The sequence below is a fragment of the Ovis canadensis genome, chromosome 19, assembly GCF_042477335.2.
Source record: "Ovis canadensis isolate MfBH-ARS-UI-01 breed Bighorn chromosome 19, ARS-UI_OviCan_v2, whole genome shotgun sequence".
NCBI lineage: Eukaryota > Metazoa > Chordata > Mammalia > Artiodactyla > Bovidae > Ovis > Ovis canadensis.
Genome location: NC_091263.1, coordinates 74,332,344 through 74,355,282, shown reverse-complemented (window position 1 = coordinate 74,355,282; position 22,939 = coordinate 74,332,344). Strand labels below are relative to the sequence as shown.

Below are 22,939 nucleotides of genomic sequence, written 5' to 3'. Positions count from 1 at the left end.
TCGGTCCATTTGCATTTATTTCTCTGTTATGACCGCCCCGGGTCTTCACTGCTGCAGGTGGGCTGCGTGGGTGCGGCTCGGGCTCCCCGGGGTGGGCCCCGTGGCTGTGGCGCACAGGCTTCATGGCCCCGCAGCGTGGGGGTCCGATTGCCCAGAGCAGGAATGGAGCCCGTGCCCCTTTCCTGGGCAGGCGTACCCTTAACCCCTGGGCCACCGGGAAGTCTCCTGTTGGTGGACGTTTTGGTGATAATCAGTCTGACTGGTGCGAGGTGAGGCCTCATTTTGAGTTGGGTTTGCATTTCTCTAACAGCAGCGCTGAGCCTCTTTTCACGTGTCTCTTGACCGTCTGTATGTCTTGTTTGGAGAAACGTCCGTTTAGGTCTTCTAACCACTTTCTGATTGGGCCGCTTGTTTGGATGATATTGAGCCTCACGAACTGTGTGCACATTCTGGAGACTAACGCCTTGTCGGCCATGTCATCTGCAGTTATTTTGTCCCATTCTGTGTGCTGTCTTTTTCTTTGGTTTGGTTTCCTCTGCTGTGCAGACGCTTTTGAGCTTAGTGAGGTCCCATTTGTTTATTTTTGTTTTTATTTCCATTATTCTGGGAGCCAGATTGGAAAAGATACTGTTAAGATTTATGTCAGAGAGTGTTCTGCGTGTGTTTTCCTCTAGGAGTTGTGGTGTCTGGTCTCCCATTTAGGTCTTCGGTCCATTTTGAGCTTCTTGTTTGTGTCTGATGGTAAACAGTGATGTGATTTTATGTTTTACATATAGCTGCCCAGTTTTCCCAGCACTTTTTGTTGAAGAGACTGGTACAGCCGTGCCTCCCTTGTCATGCATTGATTGACCAGACATGCACGGGTCTACTGCTGGGCTTTCCATTTTGTTCTGCTGGTCGATACTTCTGTTTTTATGCCAGGCCCCTGCTAGTTTGTTTTTTAATTTGTTTATTTAATTGGAGGCTGATTACTTCACAGTATCGTAGTGGTTTTGCGTGCATTGACAGGAGCCAGCCACGGGTGTACACGTGCTCCCCGTCCTGAGCCCCCTCCCCCTCCCTGCCTGTCCCATCCCACTGGGTCATCCCAGTGCACCAGCCCTGACTAACGCGTATATGTGGAATTTAGAAAGACGGTAACGATGACCCCGCATGCGAGACAGCAAAAGAGACACAGACGTATAGAACAGCCTTTTGGACTCTGTGCGAGAAGGCGAGGGTGGGATGGTTTGGGAGAATGGCGTTGAACTACGTATGTTACCGTCTGTGAAACAGGCCGCCGGCCCGGGCTCGAGCCTCGCTGGTGCACGGTGTGCCCTGCGTGTGCGTGGTCTCGGCTGCGCCAGGCCTTTCTCCCTGTGTGCGGGCTCTCACATGTCACTGTCTGTGAAACAGGCCGCGGCCCGGGCTGGAGCCTCGCTGGTGCATGGTGTGCCCTGTGTGTGCGGCGCTCTCCCTGTGTGTGCGGCTCTCTCCCTGTGTGCGGCTCTCTCCCTGTGTGTGCGGCTCTCTCCCTGTGTGCGGCTCTCTCCCTGTGTGTGCGGCTCTCTCCCTGTGTGCGGCGCTCTCCCTGTGTGTGCGGCTCTCTCCCTGTGTGCGGCTCTCTCCCTGTGTGCGGCTCTCTCCCTGTGTGTGCGGCGCTCTCCCTGTGTGTGCGGCGCTCTCCCTGTGTGTGCGGCTCTCTCCCTGTGTGTGCGGCTCTCTCCCTGTGTGTGCGGCTCTCTCCCTGTGTGTGCGGCTCTCTCCCTGTGTGCGGCTCTCTCCCTGTGTGTGCGGCGCTCTCCCTGTGTGTGCGGCGCTCTCCCTGTGTGTGCGGCTCTCTCCCTGTGTGTGCGGCTCTCTCCCTGTGTGTGCGGCTCTCTCCCTGTGTGTGCGGCTCTCTCCCTGTGTGTGCGGCTCTCTCCCTGTGTGTGCGGCGCTCTCCCTGTGTGCGGCTCTCTCCCTGTGTGTGCGGCGCTCTCCCTGTGTGCGGCGCTCTCCCTGTGTGTGCGGCGCTCTCCCTGTGTGTGCGGCGCTCTCCCTGTGTGTGCGGCTCTCTCCCTGTGTGTGCGGCTCTCTCCCTGTGTGTGCGGCTCTCTCCCTGTGTGTGCGGCTCTCTCCCTGTGTGCGGCTCTCTCCCTGTGTGTGCGGCTCTCTCCCTGTGTGCGGCGCTCTCCCTGTGTGTGCGGCGCTCTCCCTGTGTGTGCGGCTCTCTCCCTGTGTGTGCGGCTCTCTCCCTGTGTGCGGCTCTCTCCCTGTGTGTGCGGCTCTCTCCCTGTGTGCGGCTCTCTCCCTGTGTGTGCGGCTCTCTCCCTGTGTGCGGCTCTCTCCCTGTGTGTGCGGCTCTCTCCCTGTGTGTGCGGCGCTCTCCCTGTGTGTGCGGCTCTCTCCCTGTGTGCGGCTCTCTCCCTGTGTGTGCGGCTCTCTCCCTGTGTGCGGCTCTCTCCCTGTGTGTGCGGCTCTCTCCCTGTGTGCGGCTCTCTCCCTGTGTGTGCGGCGCTCTCCCTGTGTGTGCGGCTCTCTCCCTGTGTGTGCGGCGCTCTCCCTGTGTGTGCGGCGCTCTCCCTGTGTGTGCGGCTCTCTCCCTGTGTGCGGCGCTCTCCCTGTGTGTGCGGCTCTCTCCCTGTGTGCGGCTCTCTCCCTGTGTGTGCGGCTCTCTCCCTGTGTGTGCGGCGCTCTCCCTGTGTGTGCGGCTCTCTCCCTGTGTGTGCGGCTCTCTCCCTGTGTGTGCGGCGCTCTCCCTGTGTGCGGCTCTCTCCCTGTGTGTGCGGCTCTCTCCCTGTGTGCGGCTCTCTCCCTGTGTGTGCGGCTCTCTCCCTGTGTGTGCGGCTCTCTCCCTGTGTGCGGCTCTCTCCCTGTGTGTGCGGCGCTCTCCCTGTGTGTGCGGCTCTCTCCCTGTGTGTGCGGCTCTCTCCCTGTGTGCGGCGCTCTCGCTGTGTGCGTGGCGGCCACTCTCTGAGGCACCGCGGGGGCTGCTTGGTGCTGGCCCCTCTGGCAGCCTGGGCTCTCGGCAAGCAGGCCTCAGTGGTTGGCGCATGCGGGCTCAGTACTTGCGGCGTGCAGGCCTGGTTGCCCTGTGGAACGTGGGATATTCGCAGACCAGCGATCAAGTTCCTGTCCCCTGCCTTGGCACGAGCATTCCTAACCACTGGGCCCCCAAGGAAGGCCCTGCCTGCCGCTCTGACGACTGTGGCTTCATAGTGTAGTCTGAAGTCAAGGACCCTGATCTCCTCCAGCTGTTCTCCTCTCCCAAGGTTGCTCTGAGTCTTCAGGCTCTTTGTGTCCGAGACAGATTTTAGGGTTTTGTGGTGGTGGTGGTTCTAGTTTTGTGAAAATGGACATTGGTAATTGGGAAGGAATTGCATTGAATCTGTAGATTGCCTTGTGTAATACAGTCATTTTGACAATATTGATTCTTCAAAGCCACAAACATGGTATATCTTTCCGTCAGGCTGCGTCTTTGATTTCTTTCATCAGCACGTTACAGCTTCCAGAATACAGGTTTTCTGTCTCCTTAGGCAATTTATCTCTGGGCAGCCCGGCTTTTTTGAAGCAGTGGCAGATGACTGCCTCTGGACTCTCTCTGGTCTGTGTCCTTAGTGTGCGGCTGTGAGCAGGTTGCTGTGTGTCCGTGACCTGCACGGTCGCTGCCGAGCCCCAGCAGTTCTCCGGCAGCTTCTGGAGGGTTTTCTCATGTAGAGCTCACGTCGCCTACAGACAGGGGCAGCGTAGCTTCCTCTCCACTTTGGATCCCTTCATTCACTTCAGTCCAGTCGCTCAGTCGTGTCCGACTCTTTGGGACCCCATGAATCGCAGCACGCCAGGCCTCCCTGTCCATCACCAGCTCCCGGAGTTCACTCAGACTCACGTCCATCAAGTCCATGATGCCATCCAGCCATCTCATCCCCTGTCGTCCCCTTCTCCTTCTGCCCCCAATCCCTCCCAGCATCAGAGTCTTTTCCAATGAGCCAACTCTTCGCATGAGGTGGCCAAAGTACTGGAGTTTCAGCTTTAGCATCATTCCTTCCAAAGAAATCCCAGGGCTGATCTCCTTCAGAATGGACTGGTTGGATCTCCTTGCAGTCCGAGGGACTCTCAGGAGTCTTCTCCAACACCACAGTTCAAACGCATCAATTCTTCGGCGCTCAGCCTTCTTCACAGTCCAGCTCTCACATCCATACATGACCACAGGAAAAACCATAGCCTTGACTAGATGGACCTTTGTTGGCAAAGTAATGTCTCTGCTTTTGAATATGCTATCTAGGTTGGTCATAACTTTCCTTCCAAGGAGTAAGCATCTTTTAATTTCATGGCTGCAGTCACCATCTGCAGTAATTTTGGAGCCCCAAAAAAGTAAAGTCTGACACTGTTTCCACTGTTTCCCCATCTATTCCCCATGAGGTGATGGGACCAGATGCCATGATCTTCGTTTTCTGAATGTTGAGCTTTAAGCCAACTTTTTTACTCTCCTCTTTCATTTTCATCAAGAGACTCTTTAGTTCCTCTTCACTTTCTGCCATAAGGGTGGTGTCATCTGCATATCTGAGGTTATTGATATTTCTCCCAGCAATCTTGATTCCAGCCTGTGTTTCTCATGATGTACTCTGCATAGAAGTTAAATAAGCAGGGTGACAATATACAGCCTTGACGTACTCCTTTTCCTATTTGGAACCAGTCTGTTGTTCCATGTCCAGTTCTAATTGTTGCTTCCTGACCTGCAGATAGGTTTCTCAAGAGGCAGGTCAGGTGGTCTGGTATTCCCATCTCTTTCAGAATTTTCCACAGTTTATTGTGATCCACACAGTCAAAGGCTTTGGCATAGTCAGAAAGCAGAAATAGATGTTTTTCTGGAGCTCTCTTGCTTTTTCCATGATCCAGCGGATGTGGGCAATTTGATCTCTGGTTCCTCTGCCTTTTCTAAAACCAGCTTGAACATCAGGAAGTTCACGGTTCACGTATTGCTGAAGCCTGGCTTGGAGAATTTTGAGCATTACTTTATTTGTGTGTGAGACGAGTGCAATTGTGCGGTAGTTTGAGCATTCTTTGGGGTTGCCTTTCTTTGGGATTGGAATCAAAACTGACCTTTTCCAGTCCTGTGGCCACTGCTGAGTTTTCCCAATTTGCTGGCATATTGAGTGCAGCACTTTCACAGCATCATCTTTCAGGATTTGAAATAGCTCAACTGGAATGCCATCACCTCCACTAGGTTTGTTCGTAGTGATGCTTTCTGAGGCCCACTTGACTTCACATTCCAGGATGTCTGGCTCTAGATGAGTGATCACACCATCGTGATTATCCAGGTCGTGAAGGTCTTTTTTGTACAGTTCTTCCATGTATTCTTGCCACCTCTTCTTAATATCTTCTGCTTCTGTTAGGTCCATACCATTTCTGTCCTTTATCGAGCCCATCTTTGCGTGAAATGTTCCCTTGGTATCTCTAATTTTCTTGAAGAGATCTCTAGTCTTTCCCATTGTGTTCTTTTCCTCTATTTCTTTGCATTGATCGCTGAGGAAGGCTTTCTTAACTCTTGCTACTCTTTGGAACTCTGCATTCAGATGCTTATATCTTTCCTTTTCTCCTTTGGTTTTCACTGGTCTTCTTTTCACAGCGATTTGTAAGGCCTCCCCAGACAGCCATTTTGCTTTTTCGCATTTCTTTTCCATGGGGATGGTCTTGATCCCTGTCTCCTGTACAATGTCATGAACCTCAGTCCATCAGGCACTCTGTCTATCAGATTTTAATCCCTAGTGTTTGAATTTTTCCCAGTCCTGGAGGATATAGCCCAGAGGGGTACTGTTTGGGATTGAGGCAGTCTGACCCATTTCAGACCCAAACCTGAGAAGATGTTCCTATTTCCCATGCTATCCAAATTTCTGCTCTTACGTCAAAACCCACTGTACAATTTGGTCAAGATTTGCACTTAGGATTTTGGAGCTATCCCTTCCAAGGTAGTCCCCCAACCAGGTTAGTGACTGAAATTTACTGCAAGGAAGCTGTGCAGAAGGTGCCCCGTGATGTCAGTGAGCTGGCGCTGGTCTCAGGATGAGTTGGGAGTAAAGGGTGAGCGCGTGTAAGGGTCAGCGTGAGGGGAGTGGAAGCAATAGAAAGCACGCCGTGGTGGCCACACAGGTCTTCTGAGGTTAGCAGAAGAGAGAAAGAAAGAGCGCAGAAGAGAATGAGAATGTAGGGGAAACCCTTCGGTGTCAAGGAGGAGAACACAGATTCTAACACTTCAGCCCTTTTCCTGCTGCCGGGTGGACATAAGCATACGGGGTCAACCCTCTGGTCAAGAAGAAGCAGACGTCAGCTGAGCGTCTTCCCCAGCGTAACTGGCCCGGGGGACGCCGTGGGACCTCAGGACCGAGACCTAAGCTCACGCCCTTTCCTGCCTTGCCGCTGTCCCTCTGTGGTTGCCAGCTGAAACCATCCACCTCGGATTGGAACTTGAACCCATATTCTGGGACTCAGACCTGCCCAAGGTCCTGCCTGGGACCTGAAACTGCTCAAAACCCTGCTTACTGAGGCTCAGGTTCTTTGTATCTCAGCACGGAAGGAAACCAGTGAGAGGCCCAGTGATAGGCAAGAAATAGCTGTATTCGCATGGGACGCCTGTAACAAGCGTGGGCGGGCGAGGGAGCTCCGCCCGAGGGTTACGGGCTTCCATTTCATGGTGGGAGGAGGCAGGGACAAGGCCACCTTCTTCCGGCAGAGGGCGGCGACAGCTCCGTCCGCCAGCGGCCTGGGGCGCACCTCCTGCTTCTGCCCTCTGCTTCATTGCCAGGCAGGCGTTAGCTCAGTCCCCTCCCAGTGTCCTAGGCTCTGCTCCTGTCTGCCGACCCTGCTAGGACTCCCTGCAGAACTTCCACGGGGCTTCCCCCGCGGCGCAGCGCTAAAGCGTCCGCCTGCCAGTGCAGGAGACATGGGTTCAGTCCCTGGGGTGGAAGGATCCCCGGAGAAGGAAGCGGCAACTCGCCTCAGGAGGCTTGCCTGGGAAACCCCCTGGACAGAGGAGCCTGGCGGGCTGCAGTCCGTTGGGTCACAAGCGACCGGACGGCAACCGGGATTTCTACAACTACAGGTGTAGTGCGGCTCTCCCAGTCTGCCCCTGTCACTGGTGTGCCGAGACCTCGTGTGTGGCCTCCAGGGTGCACTCTCTGTTTCTGTCAGTCCGGTGAAAGTCCTGCAGTCAAATCCCGCTGGCCTTCAGAGTCAGATTCTCTGAGGATCCCGACCTCCGCACTGGACCTCCAGGTTGGGAAGCGTAGCGTGAGGCTGGGAGCCTTCCCTCCAGGGGAAGAGCTTGCGTATATACGTGCTGTCCAGTTTGTGGGTTGCCCGCCCGCTGGGTGGGGGTGAATTTTGCTGTGACGGCCCCTCCCGCCGCCCGCTGCCACGTCCCCCTGTCGCTGGCTGTGGCGTGCCTCGCTCGGCGGCTCCGGCGTCTCCTGTGAACGGTTACCCAGCAGTGAGTCGTGGCTTCGCGCTCTGCTGAGAAGAGCACGTCCTGCGCCTGCTGTCTCTTGTGAGTGCTCTCAAAACTGGCGAGCCCAGAGTCTTCACTAGACGACGTAAGCGACAGCGGCAAGGGTTGAGAATAAGGGATAGTCATGGTTTTAGCTGCAGGAAAGAAAGGCAGATTGGGGCCCCTAAGAGAACATGTAGATTTCCGCCCCCCCACCCCCCCGAGAGATGCTCCCCAGGCTCTCCTCGCTTAGAGGATGAAACAGGAATGGGCTTAGGTTGTAAGTGAACCATCCCAGTTGAGTTTAAGGAAATTGGGGAGGAAAAAAAAATGCCAATGACACAGAAATGCCTCCTTAAGGAGGCCAGGACGTGATCTTGAAGGGGATTGCAGCCTGTCATTGTAGACATATTCTAGAACTCTCTGCTGAGTAAGTTTATCCTTACGTGTACATAATTCTGCCATGTACAGTCTGTGCAGTTTTGTATTGAAATAGGATGAGTAAGAAATAAGCTTTATTGAGTCACCATTACGACAACTTACAGCATCGTAGCCGTCATGCCTTAGCCAAGGGAACCTCCCAGGTCCTTCTGCTGGCAGGGCCCAGGACTCCCTGGGGTCCTGCCACAACCACACCTGAGCACACCCACAGCCTGGCTGTGCCGAGCTCAGGGGGGTGCAGAACCTGCAGGTGACTTTAGGGGGAGGGTCGGTGCCTCTGTGGGCCTGGGGTTGTGCATCCCTAACGTCATTCGTCACAGCCTCACACCCCCGAGAGGTGGCTGTGCTGAGTGAGCCCTGGGACTGGTCACCAGAGTTTAAAGTCCGCCTGCAGAACTCTGACGCTTGACCTTGGCTGTTATGTGTCAGCTAGGCTGGCGAAGGAGCCCAGTTTCAAAGGGGTCAGGACCACGGGGGTGATGCTGCCGCACCAGCTGGCTCCTGCGGTGTCTGGAGCCCCTTCTGGCCCTGCCTGGCTGGCTGGGAACGTGTTTTCAGAGACTGGCTTTGCCTACACAGGAGCCTGAGGTTGGCAGCCTTACAGCTGCGACGGATCTGGCCTCACAGACCTGGACACAGAGAAAGTGTCCTCCCCGCTCCGAGCTCTGTTTCTGCACCCCTTACAGGAGGGCTGTGGGCCCTGACTGGGATGTGCAGGCCTGGTGCTCCCCATGGCTCAGGGGAGATGTCATTTCCAACAGCCGCCACCAGGAGGCGCTGCCACTCCTCAGCACGTCAGCCAGCGCGTGGGCAGGGAGGCTAACTGGGAGGGGGATTGAATGAGTTCCCAGGTGGGCCTCTTGCGTCTCAGGGACAGTGAGGAGACCTGGCTGGCTGGCCGAGCCCTGGGCAGCTTAGCCATCCCTTGATCTTCATACACTGGGGCCTAGCTGGAGCCTCCCCTAGGTGGCGTGGGCTGTGAGGGACCCTTCCTGACTCTCTGGTGCCCGAGTTGTGGTGCCTGTCCAGGGCACAGGGACAAGCTTTGATGTCCTTATACGCTGTGACTTGAAAGTGCCTCCTGGGCATCTCTGCTTGTTCAGATCTTTGTCCAGGTGAGGAGTGTGTTTGTCCTTGACAGGCTTTTGGGGTTTGTGGGACCTGACTCCAGACCCCTGAAGTCGACGGAACAGGAAGACAGAGACTGGAGGGTGAGCAGGGTGGCGCCCGCTCTCCACGGCCACAGGGCCGTCAGCGCACAGGTCTCAGGCCAGGCCTTCGTGGCCTGAGGCGTGTGCAGCCCTGCCATGGTGTTCCCGGACACGACCCAGCGCTGGGAGACGGTCGTGTACGGGAGACAGAGGCGTCCAGCAGACGGGGTTGCTCCAGGAGACGGCACTGCTGCAGGAGGCGGCGCGTCAGGAGGGGATGCCTAGGAGGTGGTGGCGCCCAGGACTTGGTGGTGCTCTTGGAAACTGTGGTGTCTTGGGAGAGTGGTGCTTCAGGAGAGGTGGTGCTCCAGGGGAAGTGGGGTCTGGGAGATGGTAGTGTCCAGGAAAAATAGTGTTCTGGGAGACAGTGGTGTTCCGGGCGACAGTGAGTCCAGCTAAAATGGTGGTGCAGGAGAAGGTGGCGCTCAGCACTGGGTGGTGGTCCGGGAGACAGTGGTGCTGAAGCGGTGGTGCTGGGAAGGGGGCTGGTGCTGTAGGAGAGAGTAGTGCCCAGGAGGTGGTGGTGCCCAGGAGGTGGTGGTGCCCAGGAGGCCTTGGTGGCTCAGTAGACAGAGGTGCTCAGGAGATGGAGGTGTCCAGGAGACTTTGGTACTCCAGGAGGTGGGGATGTTAGCAGAATATGGTACTCCAGGAAATGGCAGAGCTCAGGAGAGGGTGCTACTCAGGGGACGGTGGTGTTCAGGACACAGTGCTGCTGAGGAGACTGTGGTGTCCAGGAGATAATAGTGCTCAGAAGACGATGGTCTCCAGAAGAGAGTGCTGCATAGCAGACAGCGGTCTCCAGGACTGTCTCCAGGAGACAGCGGTGCTCCAGGAGGCAGTATGTCACGGCAGCGGTGCTCCAGGAGAAGGCAGTGTCCAGGAGACTGTGTTGTCCAAGAGAAAGGCTGTGGTGCTCAGGAGATGGCGGTGTCAAAGAGACGATGGTGCTCAGGAGATATTGGTTTTCTGGGAGACAGTGGTGCTCAGGAGACTGTGTTGTCCAAGAGAAAGGCTGTGGTGCTCAGGAGACAGTGGGGTCCGGGAGACAGTGGTGCCCCAGGAGATGGTGGGGTCAGCCGACCCTCCAGGAGAGGATAGTGTCCTGGAGACAGTGGTGCCCGGGAGACACAGTAGGGAATGGTGGTGTCCGGGAGACAGTGGGCATCAGCAGGCCATGGGGTCCAGGAGGCCGTGGTGTTCAGGAGGTAGTGGTCTCAACAGACAGTGGTGCTCCTGGAGACGGCAGTGTCCAGGCAAGCGTGGTACTCCAGGAGATGGTGGTGTCCAGGAGAGAAAGCGGCGTGGGGGACAGTGGTGTCCAGGAGACAGTGTTGCTCTAGAAGAAAGTGGTGTCTAGAAGACTACGGTGTTTCCCAAGAGCGTGCTACTCCAGGAGTCTGTTATGCTCCGGAAACCTTGGAGCTCCAGGAGAGAAAGGATGAAGACGACAGTGGGGTCCAGCAGAGAGGGCACTCAGGAGGCACGGTTTCTGGGAGGCAGGGCCATCCAGGAGACAAACGGCGCAGAGGAACCTGGGGCGTGGCGTCCAGCAGTTTCCCAGGATCAGTCACATCCAGGGGGCAGGTTGCTCTGGGAGACAGTTCTGTCCGGGAGACTGTGGCACTGGGGAGACGGTGTTTTCAGAGACAACAGTGATTAGGAGCTGGCGGCGTCCAGATGACAGTGGTGATCTAGGCAGCAGTGGTGTCCAGGGGGCTACGGTGCTGAGGAGATGGTGGTGTCCAGGGGACTGCGACGCTCCAGGAGGTGGTGGTGGTCGTGAACCGTGGTGTCAGTAGCCTCCTGTTAATGTTACTCCTGGAATCGGGGGTGTCCAGAAGACTACGGCCCTCCAGGAGGCGGTGGTGTTTGGAGACCGCGGTGCTCAGGAGACGCTTGCTGTAGGAGGAAGTGGGGTGCAGAAGGCTGCGGTGCTCCAGGAGGCAGCGCTGTCCCGGGGGCTGTGGGGCCCAGGAGGCCGTGGGGCTCATATGCGGTGATGGCCAAGGGATGGGGGTGTATGGAGGCCCGCGGCTCTCCAGGAGGCGGCGGTGCTCTCCCGACTGCGGCCCAGCACACAGCGGTGCTCAGGGGCCTTGGTCTCCAGGAGACGGTGGTGTCCAGCCGACTGTTGTGCTCCAGGAGATGCTGTGCTCCAGGGGACTGCGATGGCCCGGCAGGTGTTCAGCCCGCAGGTCAGTGCGCCCAGGAGGCGGGTGCTCTGGGGGTCTGTCCACCCGTGAGACGTGCCCGAGGCGGCTACCCTTCTCCCCGGCTTGCTGGCGCTGCTGGCGCTCTAGTCCACCTCCTCCCCCCAGCCCCTCCCCCCTCCTGTGCCCTGCCGACCCCCTCCTGCCGACCCCCTCCTCCCTGTGCCCTCCTCTCCCCCTCCCTGTGTCCTCCTCCCCCCTCCTCCTGCTGACCCCTCCTCCTCTCCCCCTTCCTCTGTCCTCCTCCCCCCTCCTCCTGCTGACCCTCCTCCCGGCTTCGCTCTCCCCCACGCCTTCCCTCTCCTGCCGTGGCTTTACCCCTCTCCCTGCAGGATGCCTGCTCTGGCCTCCCTGCTCCTCTCAGCTTGCTGGCCCTAGTCCCCGTGGCGGACTCCTGAGTGGAAAGCGCGCTCCCTTCCTCCCCGTGGGAGCCGTTCTCCTGTCTCCTGTCCCCTTTGCGCCCTCTCCTGTTGGAGTGCCAGACGGCCTGCCCTGCCCCGTCTTGCTCCCTCTGGTGGCTGATCTTGTATTTACAGACAAGAAGGAGATCTCCGCGTGCTCCATACTCAGACCCTTCATCGTTACATATCTCTGCGTTTGCTTTATTATTCTGTGTATGTTTTATAGACCGGTGGCAGGGCTCTTCTGTAGGCCCTCGACAGTGTGTTGCAGACAAATTCCCATTTGACCCTGGAATACTTGGGTGTGTCTTTCTAACAGAGACATTCTCTGGTCACACCTCAGTGTGTCAGAGTCAGGAAGTGGACCTCGATGCAGCCTGTGCGTTGCAAGCAGTGGTGTCCAGCTCTCTGCGCCGCTGTGGGCCCCCCAGGCTCCTCTGTCCACGAGACTTTCCAGGCAAGGATACTGGAGTGGGTTGCCATGCCCCCTTCCAATGGATCTTTCCAACCCAGGAGTCGAACCTGCAACTCCGGTATTGCAGGCAGATTCTTGACCTGCTGAGCCATCAGGCAAGCCTGATACAATACTGTTTACAGAGTGCATTCAAACTTTTCCAGTTTGCCCAGCAGCATCCCTAGCAGCACAAGGGAGATAAGGAGCCTCCCCGGCTCACTGTCTAGTCCAGGGTCAGGGACTGCGTCCAGTCCTCGTCTGTGTCTCGTTTCTCTGGTTCTGGAACACTCAGGCCTGCCTCTGATGATGTGATTTTGATTTTTTTTTTTTAAGGAGACAGGGCAGTTATTTTGTAGACGCCTGCGCAGGCTTGGTTCGCCTCATGGTTTCCCTTAAGCAGATTCAGGGTGAGAGGCTTCGGTGGGAATGTCACACTCGTCTCATCTTCCTCCGTTAATCAGACCCGGCTGCTCTGAGGTGAAGCTTGGCTTCTTTGCTAGTCTGCACCCCCGTTTCGATCCAGCGCCACTGCCCTCTCCCTGGATCCCCCGTTTCCACCCCGCCAGGGCCCGTCCACCGGCTGCTCACGTGTCGCCGCCTGCGTATCTCTGGTCTGGAGTCGCCCCCGGCGGGCCTCCCACTAACCCTCCTTTCTGGTGGGAGAGGCCCTGCCCCGCTTCAGGTCATGCACAGTCTTGTCAGTGCACACGGCCCTGTGCTTCCGGCCCTCTGTCCTGGGTTCTGACCCGTCGCTCAGGTGCTGACGTTCTCCCCGCCCTGGGGAGCACAGGTCCACGGCGCTGGCGCCTCCCTGCCGTGCTGCAACGTTGGTCGTGGCAGAGCCACGCTTGCGGAGTGTTCGTGCTGTCGGTGGGGCCCAGGGCCGCCTGTCCAGTCCAGACCACAGACCTGCGTGCTGCGCACTGTTCTTAGCTTACCGGTGAGGGAAAGGAGGCGTGGAGGTCAAGAGCCAAGTCCACAGCCACACAGCTCATACTCAGTGGAGGTGAAACCACACAGCGAAAGGGGAAGGAGTTATTTTGGGTGCCTAATGGCACCCCACTCCAGTGTTCTTGCCTGGAACATCCTATGGGCGGAGGGCCCTGGTAGGCTGCAGTCCATGGGGTCGCACAGAGTTGGACATGACTGAGCGACTTAGCAGCAGCAGCAGCAGCAGCAGCGGTAAAGAAAGAGGAAAAGAGAATTCTGCTGGTGTCAAGGACAAAGGAGTGTCAGTGATCCGCCAAGTCACCGGAGAGGAGGGCCTGGAAGAGGCTGGAGGCTTGGTGGGAGATGTCAGTTTGGGAGCCTTTTGTGTTGAGGAAGTGGATAAAGCCTTCAGAAACAGTCAACTCACTGAGAAAGAAGTCCAGAAATGATGAGTCAGGATTGATGGTCTGAAAGTGAGACCTTTAGGGAGAGGGGAGGAGCTGACTCAGCTTACAGAGGAGACTGCGTCGTGCTTGGAAGTCTGATCCCCGCGGGGCTCCGTGCGGGAGGCCGGTGGTGGCACCAGGAGCTCAGCAGGCAGGCTGCGCCGCTGTCCACTCTGCGGGCTTTGTGTCAGGCGCTGGGGATACAGAGTGGAGAAGATTGCCCTGCTTGTCTGCGGTAGCTTGAAACCCAGTGAATCCTGTATCTTTCTTGTTTGGGACAGTAGAGTTGTTTTTAATGCTGCTGGTATAAGACACATTCATCAAAACTCTCTGCAAAGCTTAGACTGCCTAGGCTAGAAAAAACCTTAGAAATCTGGGTCTCTGCATCCTCTCTTGTCACAGGAAAACCTGAAGCCCAGGGCAGCCGAGGAACCCACTGTTCCTTGGACAAGTGCGTCAGCGCTGGGCAGGAGAGGGTGTGTCAGCTCAGGCCGCCCCTTGGGGACTCTGCCCAGCGGGACTCTGCAGGGCTGCGCCTCGCTGACCTGCCCCCGTCAGGCCCTGTCCCGCTGCCGGCTGCTTCCAGCGCCCTTCGCCTCTGACGTCGCCGCGTCTGCTAATGGCGCGGCTCCCTCCACAGTTAGCCCCTCCTCCCGCAGCGCTGACCCTCCTGTGGGCCGGCTGTCCCGCCCCGGGCCACCCCTTGCATCCGGCCCTCTCATCGTCTCTCCTGAACCGCTGTGACGAGCCCCTGACTCTTTGCTGCTGTCTTTGATCCCCTCCTTCATCTAATTCTTGTGCTTTGCTCTCAGGGTAGAAATGCTGTTGCTGCTGCTAAGTCACGTCAGTCGTGTCCGACTCTGTGCGACCCCATAGACGGCAGCCCACCAGGCTCCCATCCCTGGGATTCTCCAGGCAAGAGCACTGGAGTGGGGTGCCATGTCTGCAGTGCATGAGAGTGAAAAGTGAAAGTGAAGTCGCTCAGTCGTGTCTGACTCTTCGCGACCCCATGGACTGCAGCCCACCAGGCTCCTCCGTGCCTGGGATTCTCCAGGCAAGAGCACTGGAGTGGACTGCCGTCTCCTTCTCTGGGGAGGAATGGGATCTCACAGTTGGAAGCGGCTGTGTGTGTTTGAATGCCCAGGCGCCCGTCTGACATTCTGCTGTGTGGATCCCTGCCAGGCGGTCAGCCAGCCCGTTTCAGTCACGCTTCTGTGCTGCGTCTTTGTTTCAGGCGGTCGGTTAGGAAGTTCGCACCTAGACTGCAGTGAGGCAGTCCTGCTCTCTCTCCTTGATCTGGGGCTTCCCGGTGGTGCTACGGTGAAGAGCCTCTCGCCAGTGCAGGAGACGTGAGACCTGGGCTTGACCCTGGGTCGGAAAGGTCCCCTGGGGGAACGCGTGGCCACCTGCTCCAGCACTCGTGCCTGGGGAGTCCCCTGGGCAGACGAGCCTGGCGGGCTGCAGTCCGTAGGGTCGCAGAGTTGGGCACGACTGAGGCGACTTGGCAGGCACGCACCCTGGGTTCACGGAGGTGACGCCTTCTGTCTCTGAGGATGTGAAGGATCCCTCCTCCCAAGAGCCCCTCTGTGGGCTGGCTCGCCCTTCTCTCGGAGCACGTTGCTTCGCCGTCTCAGTCACGCTCCTTCCTGAGCCTGGCTCTCCTCCTCTGGCCTGTGAGTCTTGCCTGCTCCTCAGTGTTTGTAGAGGGGCTGCTAGACTGCTCCGTCCTACAGGCTGGGGTGGGTCTCCTTGCCGGGCTCTGTCCCACCAGCAGGCCTTACCCTGGCTGCTCTGCACCGGGAGCAGGTCAGCTTCCTACAGAGTGCGCGGGGCTAGAGCTTGAAGTACTGAGTCTCCGCTGCTCCAGAGCACAGGTAACAAAGTGGGGTGGGTGGATGGTTTCACTTACTCATTTAAGTCTTACAGTGGACTTTCAGTGACCATCAGCTTCTAAAAAGTAGAAATTCTTCCTATGGAAATAGCAGTGTCAGAGCCTCTGGATCTCTGCTGAATGCTGCGCTCTGGATCTGCTGTTCAGCGCTGTCCTGAGATTTATTCCACGACATTCCTTGCAGTTTCTTGATTTCCTGTGTCTTCTTTTTGGATTTCTTGGAGAACTTTTTTTCCCTTAGGTAACTCTCTCCGAATTTGTGGATAGTAAACCTTTAAGACGTTGCGTACATGAGAGCGTCTTTATTTTATAATCACACTTCAGTGATAGTTTGGCTGGGCATAAAATCCCCAGTCCAGAAGGCGCTTCCCTCAGAGCTCTGAGCACGCTTCCCTTCTTGCAGAGCAGGGCCGCTGTTGGGAGCCTGACGATGCCCTGGTCCTGTTGCCCTGTAGGCGGCCGTCTGTGCTCTGAGAGCTGGCGTGTCCTGAGAGTGAGGCTGGGGTGCGCCTGCCGCTGTGCCCTGTCACGACCCTCCCCGCTGAGTGTCCCTCCCGTGAGGCCTGGACTTGGGGTGTCTCTGTCTTGCTGAAGACCCGTTGAGCAGACGCCGCCCACGCGACTGCCTTCTCCCCTCAGCCAGCTTCCCTTTTGCTTTTGCTCTGATGACCTCTCTTCAAGCTGCTCTGTCAAAATTTCACATCCATTGAAATGATGCTTAGTTTCCAAGAACTGTTCTCCTACTTAATGTTTGTTTTAATTGAAGGATAATTGTTCTATACAATTCCGTTATTTTCTGTCAAACCTCAACGTGGATCAGCCATAGGTCTACATACGTCCCCTCCCTTTTGAACCTCCCTCCCATCTCCCGCCCCTTCCCACCCCTCCAGGTCGATGCAGAGCCGGTTTGAGTTCCCTGAGACATACGGCAAATTCCCGGGGGCTCCCTAAGTTACATACGGGGCTGTGAGCCTCCATGTTACTCTCCACGCGTCTCGGCCTCTCCCCCCGGCCCCATGTCCATAGTCTGTCCTGTATGTCTGTTTCCCCATTGCTGCCCCGCAAATAAATTGAGACCTTTGCCTTTTAAAGACTGCCCAGCTTCGTCGCCTGCTCTCACCCTGGGGAAGCGGCGTGGCTGTGTCTCCTGCCGCGGTAGAGCCGTCTGCTCCCCGAGCTTCGCGTTCTGCGTCCTCACAAGCCCGCAGCACTTCCCCCGCCTTGGTTCTGGCAGTGAGGACGCCCCTCTTCCACTGCTGACTCCCCTCTTTATTTTGGTTGAGAGGTTATCTGACTCTCTGAGCTCATCTGCTTTCCGTGTTAACAGAAATTTATCTGTGGTTTTATACTTTTATTTTGATGGTGTAAAACAATGGTCTCTTTTGTCAGAAATTTGGGAGGAGGAGGCTGAGCAGCTCAGTCACCCCCGTAGACCTTTCCCAGCCCCATTTCTACGGTGTTTCAGAACTTTGATGTTCATTATCATTATTACTTTTAGCTTCCATAAAATTTCTTTCTTTAAGTAGATAAATTAAGATTTCTAGTTGGAGTTTCATGTCGGTGATGTTTATTATTCTGAAACAGAGTGGGGCCGCCAACATCTGTTGCTACCTAGATGTAGACTCTTGACATTTTGAATGAGTTTCCAAACAAACTGGCCTGCGCTTCTCACATGTTGTTGAGAAGACAGACGTCGCAGTCTCCAGGAGGCCTCCGTTCTCGGGGGCTGGTGGGTGAGGAAGCACTCGTTCCCCGCTGGCGGTGCCGCTGAGAGCATGGGAAGGCTCCAGGCACCAGGGCTCAGCCTCTGCCCGCCCCCCCACCGCCCGCCCGGCCTTGTTCAGAGCAGGAGCACCGGTCAGGGACGGTGGTCATCACCTGCCCTAAGAGGGTACTCAGACTCACCCGGAAGACCCCCACGCCAGCCTGTTAGGAAAGGGGTGAAGGGTCGTGATGGGTTTTCAGGGGGGAGCGCAGACGAGGAGCCAGAGAGATGCGGAGAGCCCGCTGCCAGAGCAGGGCGCAGACGGCCGCCAGCCCGGCTCCTGGGGCTTGTACACTGGGGTGGGGTGCAGACGGCCGCCGTCCAGGTCCATGGGGCTTGTGCACCAGGGCGGGGCGCAGATGGCTGCCTCTGGGCCCCTGGGGCTTGTCCACTGGCAGGGTGCTGCCACGTTGCTCCCATGAAGGAAGTGACAGCCAGCCTGGGGCTCGTCCCCCAGCCTTGTGTGTCCCCTCCAGCCCAGCCTGTTTCCCACGCCTTTCCCACGTGACCCACTGTCCACCGACCTCCACACCATCCCCCTGAGACTCTCCTGGTGGTTTTTATGATCTGCTCAGCAAATCCATGAACAGTGAAGCTCGGGAATGAAATCTCCCTCTCTGTCCACAGATTACGTTTTTCCAGACCTGACTGAGAAGGCGGGTCCCACGGACAACACGGGCCAGAGTCAAGAGACGCCAGGTCTTGCCTCCCCGCTGCCCGGGGTAGACCTGGTGGGGCCGCCTTGGCACGTGGCCCCCGGAGAGGAGGAGGAGGAGCAGCTGCTGCCGGTGACCGGACCCCAGGAGGACGCCCGAAGGCAGGCCCCCGGCTTCCCGCCGGCAAGCAGCAGCCAGGCCCCGGGGTCCCCTGAGCACCGGCCCGAGGGGTCAGGGCACCCGGCGGCCTCGGGTGGGGAGGCAGGCAGCAGCATGGGGCCCAGCCTGTCCCCACCTCGGGTCAGCCTGAGCCCGGTGACCCTGAGGGGTCAGGACGCGGCCGGCCGTGGGGCAGGGCCCACGGTGCTGCCGGCCGCAGGGCGCGGCGGCAAGTCTGAGGCCCTTCCGGAGCCCGGTGTGGAGGCCGCTGCTGCAGCCGCGGGCTTGGCCGGCCGGCCGGGCGCGGGGCCATCCCCCGCCTCCTTCCCTCAGACGGCTGCTCCCGGCGGGGCTGAGGGCCCCAGCAGAGACGCCCTGCTGCCCGGAGCCTCGGCCTCTTTCCCGCTGGCCCCCAGAGGCACAGAGCTGACACCTTCTTCTGTGACTCTGGGGCAAGATGACCTCAGGCAGGAGCCCCAGGAAGGGCCGGCTGGGGCGGCTCCGTCCAGAAGGCCCTGGGACTCCACACAGGTAGAGTGACCGTGTGGGGCGGGGGCGGGCGGGCAGCAGATTCGGGGGCGCTGCTCATGGCCCAGCAGCGGCGTCCTCTCCACACTGACCTGCCCACCCCCCAGCCTTCCCCCCATCCCCGGTTCAGGGTCCCCCTGCTTGTCACAGCTGCTGGGGGTGCTCCCGCCAGCCCCCCTCCTCCCCACAGCCCCCGACGTGTGCCGCCGCCCTGCCGTCCTCCCCACCCCACGAGTCACTCTCACACACCCCCAGCCCGGCCCACCCCGGCCCCAGAAGGAAAGGGGTGGCCCTGGGCGGCCAGCCTGGCTGTCCACCCACAGGTGCGCTGTTCCCCCTTCAGAGTGTTCCAGTCCCCTCTGCCCTGGACCCTCTGGGCCCGCGCCTCCTGTCCCCGAGAGAGCGGGTTGTGAGCTTTGGCTGGGCCAGGGGCTGTCGAGGTGACGCAGCTGGTCTGCGCCCCCAGCCGCCACACCCGGCCTCGCCCTCCTCGCGTCTCTGGGGTTTCCATTCAGACCCCCTCCAGACGCCCTCGGTGTCGCTGCACAGGTCATCTGCAAAGACTGGAGCAACCTGGCCGGGAAGAGCTACGTCGTCCTGAACATGACCGAGAACGTGGAGTGTGTGAGTGCCGGCGGGCGGGCGGCCGGGCCCTGTGTGCGCTGTGGGGGACGAGCTGCTCCCGCCAGCGCCCGAGAAGAGGCTCCCTGGTTTCAAACCCCCAGGGCTCTGCGCCGGCCCCTCCGTCTGTGGCTTGGTGGACGGAGCTGTCTTTGCAGGTTGCTTCTCCCGTGCGTCCTTTTGGTCGGTTTTCCACACGTGTCCTCTCGGGGTCCGCGTCCTCTCTCGGGGTCCGCGTCCTCTCTCGGGGGTCCGCGTCCACACGCGTCCTCTCTCGGGGGTCCGCGTCCACACGCGTCCTCTCTCGGGGGTCCGCGTCCACACGCGTCCTCTCTCGGGGGTCCGTGTCCTCTCTCGGGGGTTTGCGTCCACACGCGTCCTCTCTCGGGGGTCTGTGTCCTCTCTCGGGGTCCACGTCCTCTCTCGGGGGTTCGCGTCCTCTCTTGGGGTCCGCATCCTCTCTCGGGGGTCTGCGTCCACACATGTCCTCTCTCGGGGTCCGCATCCTCTCTCGGGGGTCCGCGTCCTCTCTCGGGGTCTGCGTCCTCTCTCGGGGGTCTGTGTCCTCTCTCGGGGTCCACGTCCTCTCTCGGGGGTCTGCGTCCTCTCTCGGGGTCCGCGTCCTCTCTCGGGGTCCGCGTCCACACATGTCCTCTCTCGGGGTCCGCGTCCTCTCTCGGGGGTCCGCGTCCTCTCTCGGGGTCCGCGTCCTCTCTCGGGGGTCCGCGTCCTCTCTCGGGGGTCCGCGGCCTCTCTCGGGGTCCGCGTCCTCTCTCGGGGTCCTCGTCCTCTCTCGGGGGTCCGCGTCCTCTCTCGGGGGTCCGCAGCCTCTCTCGGGGGTCCGCGTCCTCTCTCGGGGTCCGCGTCCTCTCTCGGGGGTCTGCGTCCACACATGTCCTCTCTCGGGGTCCGCGTCCTCTCTCGGGGGTCCGCGTCCTCTCTCGGGGGTCTGCTGGCGTTAGTTTGGAGCAGTTTTCAGGAGGGCGGTGCAGCCTGCTGGTGGGGCTTCACTGAGCTTCTCCGGAGGGTGGTCTGGCTGGGCCGTTTAATGTGAGAATGTCTTATGTCGGTGTCTTTAGGCCCTTCTTCCTGGGTGATTAGGAACTTGGAAAGAGGAACTTTGTCCTGCCCGATGGTGTGGGGCTGGTCGCTGGTGTTCTGGAGCAGGTGTGTGTCTGTCAGTTGTGACAGGCATGCCTGCCGGGCAGTTCACTCACTGCGCGCATCCGCAGCGTGAGCCTCCCCCGTGGCTGGACTGCCGTCCTCAGGGTCAGAGACCCTGTGCTTTACCATCGCTGAAGATGAACTCTCAGCCTTGTGCAGGGAGAAGGGGTGTTTGTCAGCTCTACAGTGTGGGGCAGGGGCGGAGGGGGGTCCCTAGAGATGCAGGACTTCTCAGGCAGACTCGGAGAGGCGTCTTGTTCCAACACCACCCTCCCTCCCGTCCGCCCCTCCTGTCCTCCCCTCCCGCCCTCCCCTCCCCTCATCCCCCGGAGCTCACCAGCGCTGTGCACCCCAAGCGCTCGGGGAGTGGGAGTGTCGGTGTGCCTACATCTCAGCTCTGCCCGGGCTGGCTCAGGACCCGCTCTCTGGGCTCGCTGAACTGGGAAACCGGCCGGCCGGCCGTCTGCTTCTGGTGCCCAGGCACGTGGCTTTGGCCGTCCGTCCACCTCTGGTGCCCAGGCACATGGCTTTGGCCGTCCGTCCACTTCTGGTGCCCAGGCATGTGGCTTTGGTCTCCTTTGCTGTTTTGTTGTGGCCTTGTCTTTGTGGTTTCAGACCTTAAAAAACCACCTTCATTCTTCTTTAGTGGCTTTGGGGCGGGTAGTGACAGTACTTGCACGTGTTTAATCTGGAAGTGACCAGTGAGATACTCACTTCTTCCCAGCATCTTTATAAACTGGTAGATTTTGACATTGTGGGTGTGCTTTAACCCAGGACAGTTCTTCACCTCATGTATGCTCACTCTGTTAACTGGATGAAATGCGCGATGCGAGGGCTGTGGGTTGAGTTTATTCAGTGTCTGAGCACAGGGGCCTGGGAGGCAGCGTCTCGGAGGCCCTGAGGAGCTGCTCGGAGAGGTGGACACTGAGCCGGGACGGTGTGAATGTTGGTGAAGGTGCTGTTAGCAGCCAGATCTCGGGGGAGGCTGCTGCTGGCCTCGAGGACCTTGCAGTCCATGACTCCGGTGCTTCGCTGCACGTGGGACAGAGCAGGAATCTGGGGCTGACGCCCTCCTTCAGCAGGCATGCTGCCTCTCCAGGGGCCCAGGCGCCCAGAACGCAGCCTGCTTCGCCCTGCCCTCCCCTCAGAGGTTCTTGTGCGTCGCGGGCCAGTGGCCAGTGGCTTGATCCTTGTGGAGCTGCGTGGCGGGCAGCCTGGCTCGTCTGCGCCCATTTGGCCAGTGAAGGCCTCTCTGAGTTGGCTTCTGAGCCCTTTTGACCAGTCTATTACTGTCTGATGGGCCCTGCTTTCCTTTCTATCTGTTTATCTGATTGTCAGGCCTCAGTTGCAGCCTTGTGTCAGGCAGGCCTGCTGCTGTGGAGCGCGGCCTCCGGCGCACACGGGCTCAGGAGCTGTGGTGCACAGGCTCGGCTGCTGTGCAGTATGGGGGATCTTCGCTCCCCCAGCCAGGGCTTAACGTACCCCCTGCTCTGGAAGAGAGTCTTCGCCACTGGGCCACCAGGGAGGCCCCTGGTGGCACTGCTTTCTGTGTAGTGGGATGCTCCAGGCTCTTGCATGTCCCCTCCTCCAACCCAGAACTGGCGTTCTCCAAGGGGCCTTCTTGCTGTTTATGGACATGTGGGGCCTTGAGACCCTGGAATTGGGGTGTGCATACGTGGATAATGACGTCTAAAGTTAATGTCTCTTTTTCTTCCCAAACAACACAAATTAAAACGCTGTCTGTTTTCCCTGGTTTCATCTGCTTTGTTGTTCTTCTCATTTAATGTTTGTTCAGTTCAGTCACTGTCGTGTCCGACTCTGCGACCCCAGGGACTGTAGCACGCCAGGCCTCCCTGTCCGTCACCACTTCCTGGAGCTTGCTCAGACTCACGTCCATCAAGTCAGTGATGCCATCCAGCCATCTCATCCTTTGTCGTCCCCTTCTCCTCCTGCCTTCAATCTTTCCCAGCATCAGGGTCTTTTCCAAAGAGTCGGTTCTTTGCATCAGGTGGCCAAAGGATTGGAATTTCAGCTTCAGCATCAGTCCTTCCAGTGAATATTCAGGGCTGATCTCCTTTAGGATGGACTGGTTGGATCTCCTTGCTGTCCAGGGGACTCTCAAGAATCTTCTCCAACACCACAGTTCAAAAGCATCAGTTCTTCAGCACTCAGCTTTCTTCACAGTCCAACTCTCACATCTATGCATGACTCCTGGAAAAACCATACCTTTGACTAGATGGACGTTTGTTGGCAAAGTAATGTCTCTGCTTTTCAATATGCTGTCTAGGTTGGTCATAGCTTTTCTTCCAAGGAGCAAGCGTCTTTGAATTTCATGGCTGCAGTCACCATCTGCAGTGATTTTGGAGCCCAAGAAAATAGTCTCTCACTGTTTCCATTGTTTCCCCGTCTATTTGCCATGAAGTGGTGGGACTGGATGCCGTGATCTTGGTATTCTGGATGTTGAGTTTTGAGCCAGCTTTTTCGCTCTCCTCTTCACTTTCTGCCGTAAGGGTGGTGTCTGCCATCTGCGTCTCTGAGGTTATTGACATGTTTGGCGTCTACCTGCTTAGCCGTTATTGTGGTGGGATTTCAGCATAAAATTCACCGTCTTGATCGTT

General features: G+C 58.3%; 1 protein-coding gene across 2 annotated transcripts in view; it reads left to right on the top strand.

Moving 5' to 3' along the window:
• Positions 1 to 22,939, top strand: part of PODXL2 (podocalyxin like 2) — a 42,003-nt gene that overhangs the window by 12,271 nt on the left and 6,793 nt on the right. For both annotated transcript variants that reach the window (XM_069562119.1, XM_069562120.1), the window contains 2 exons: positions 17,821 to 18,539; positions 19,086 to 19,160. In XM_069562119.1, the coding sequence (XP_069418220.1) occupies positions 17,821 to 18,539; positions 19,086 to 19,160 (794 nt within the window). The remainder of the gene's footprint in view (positions 1 to 17,820; positions 18,540 to 19,085; positions 19,161 to 22,939) is intronic.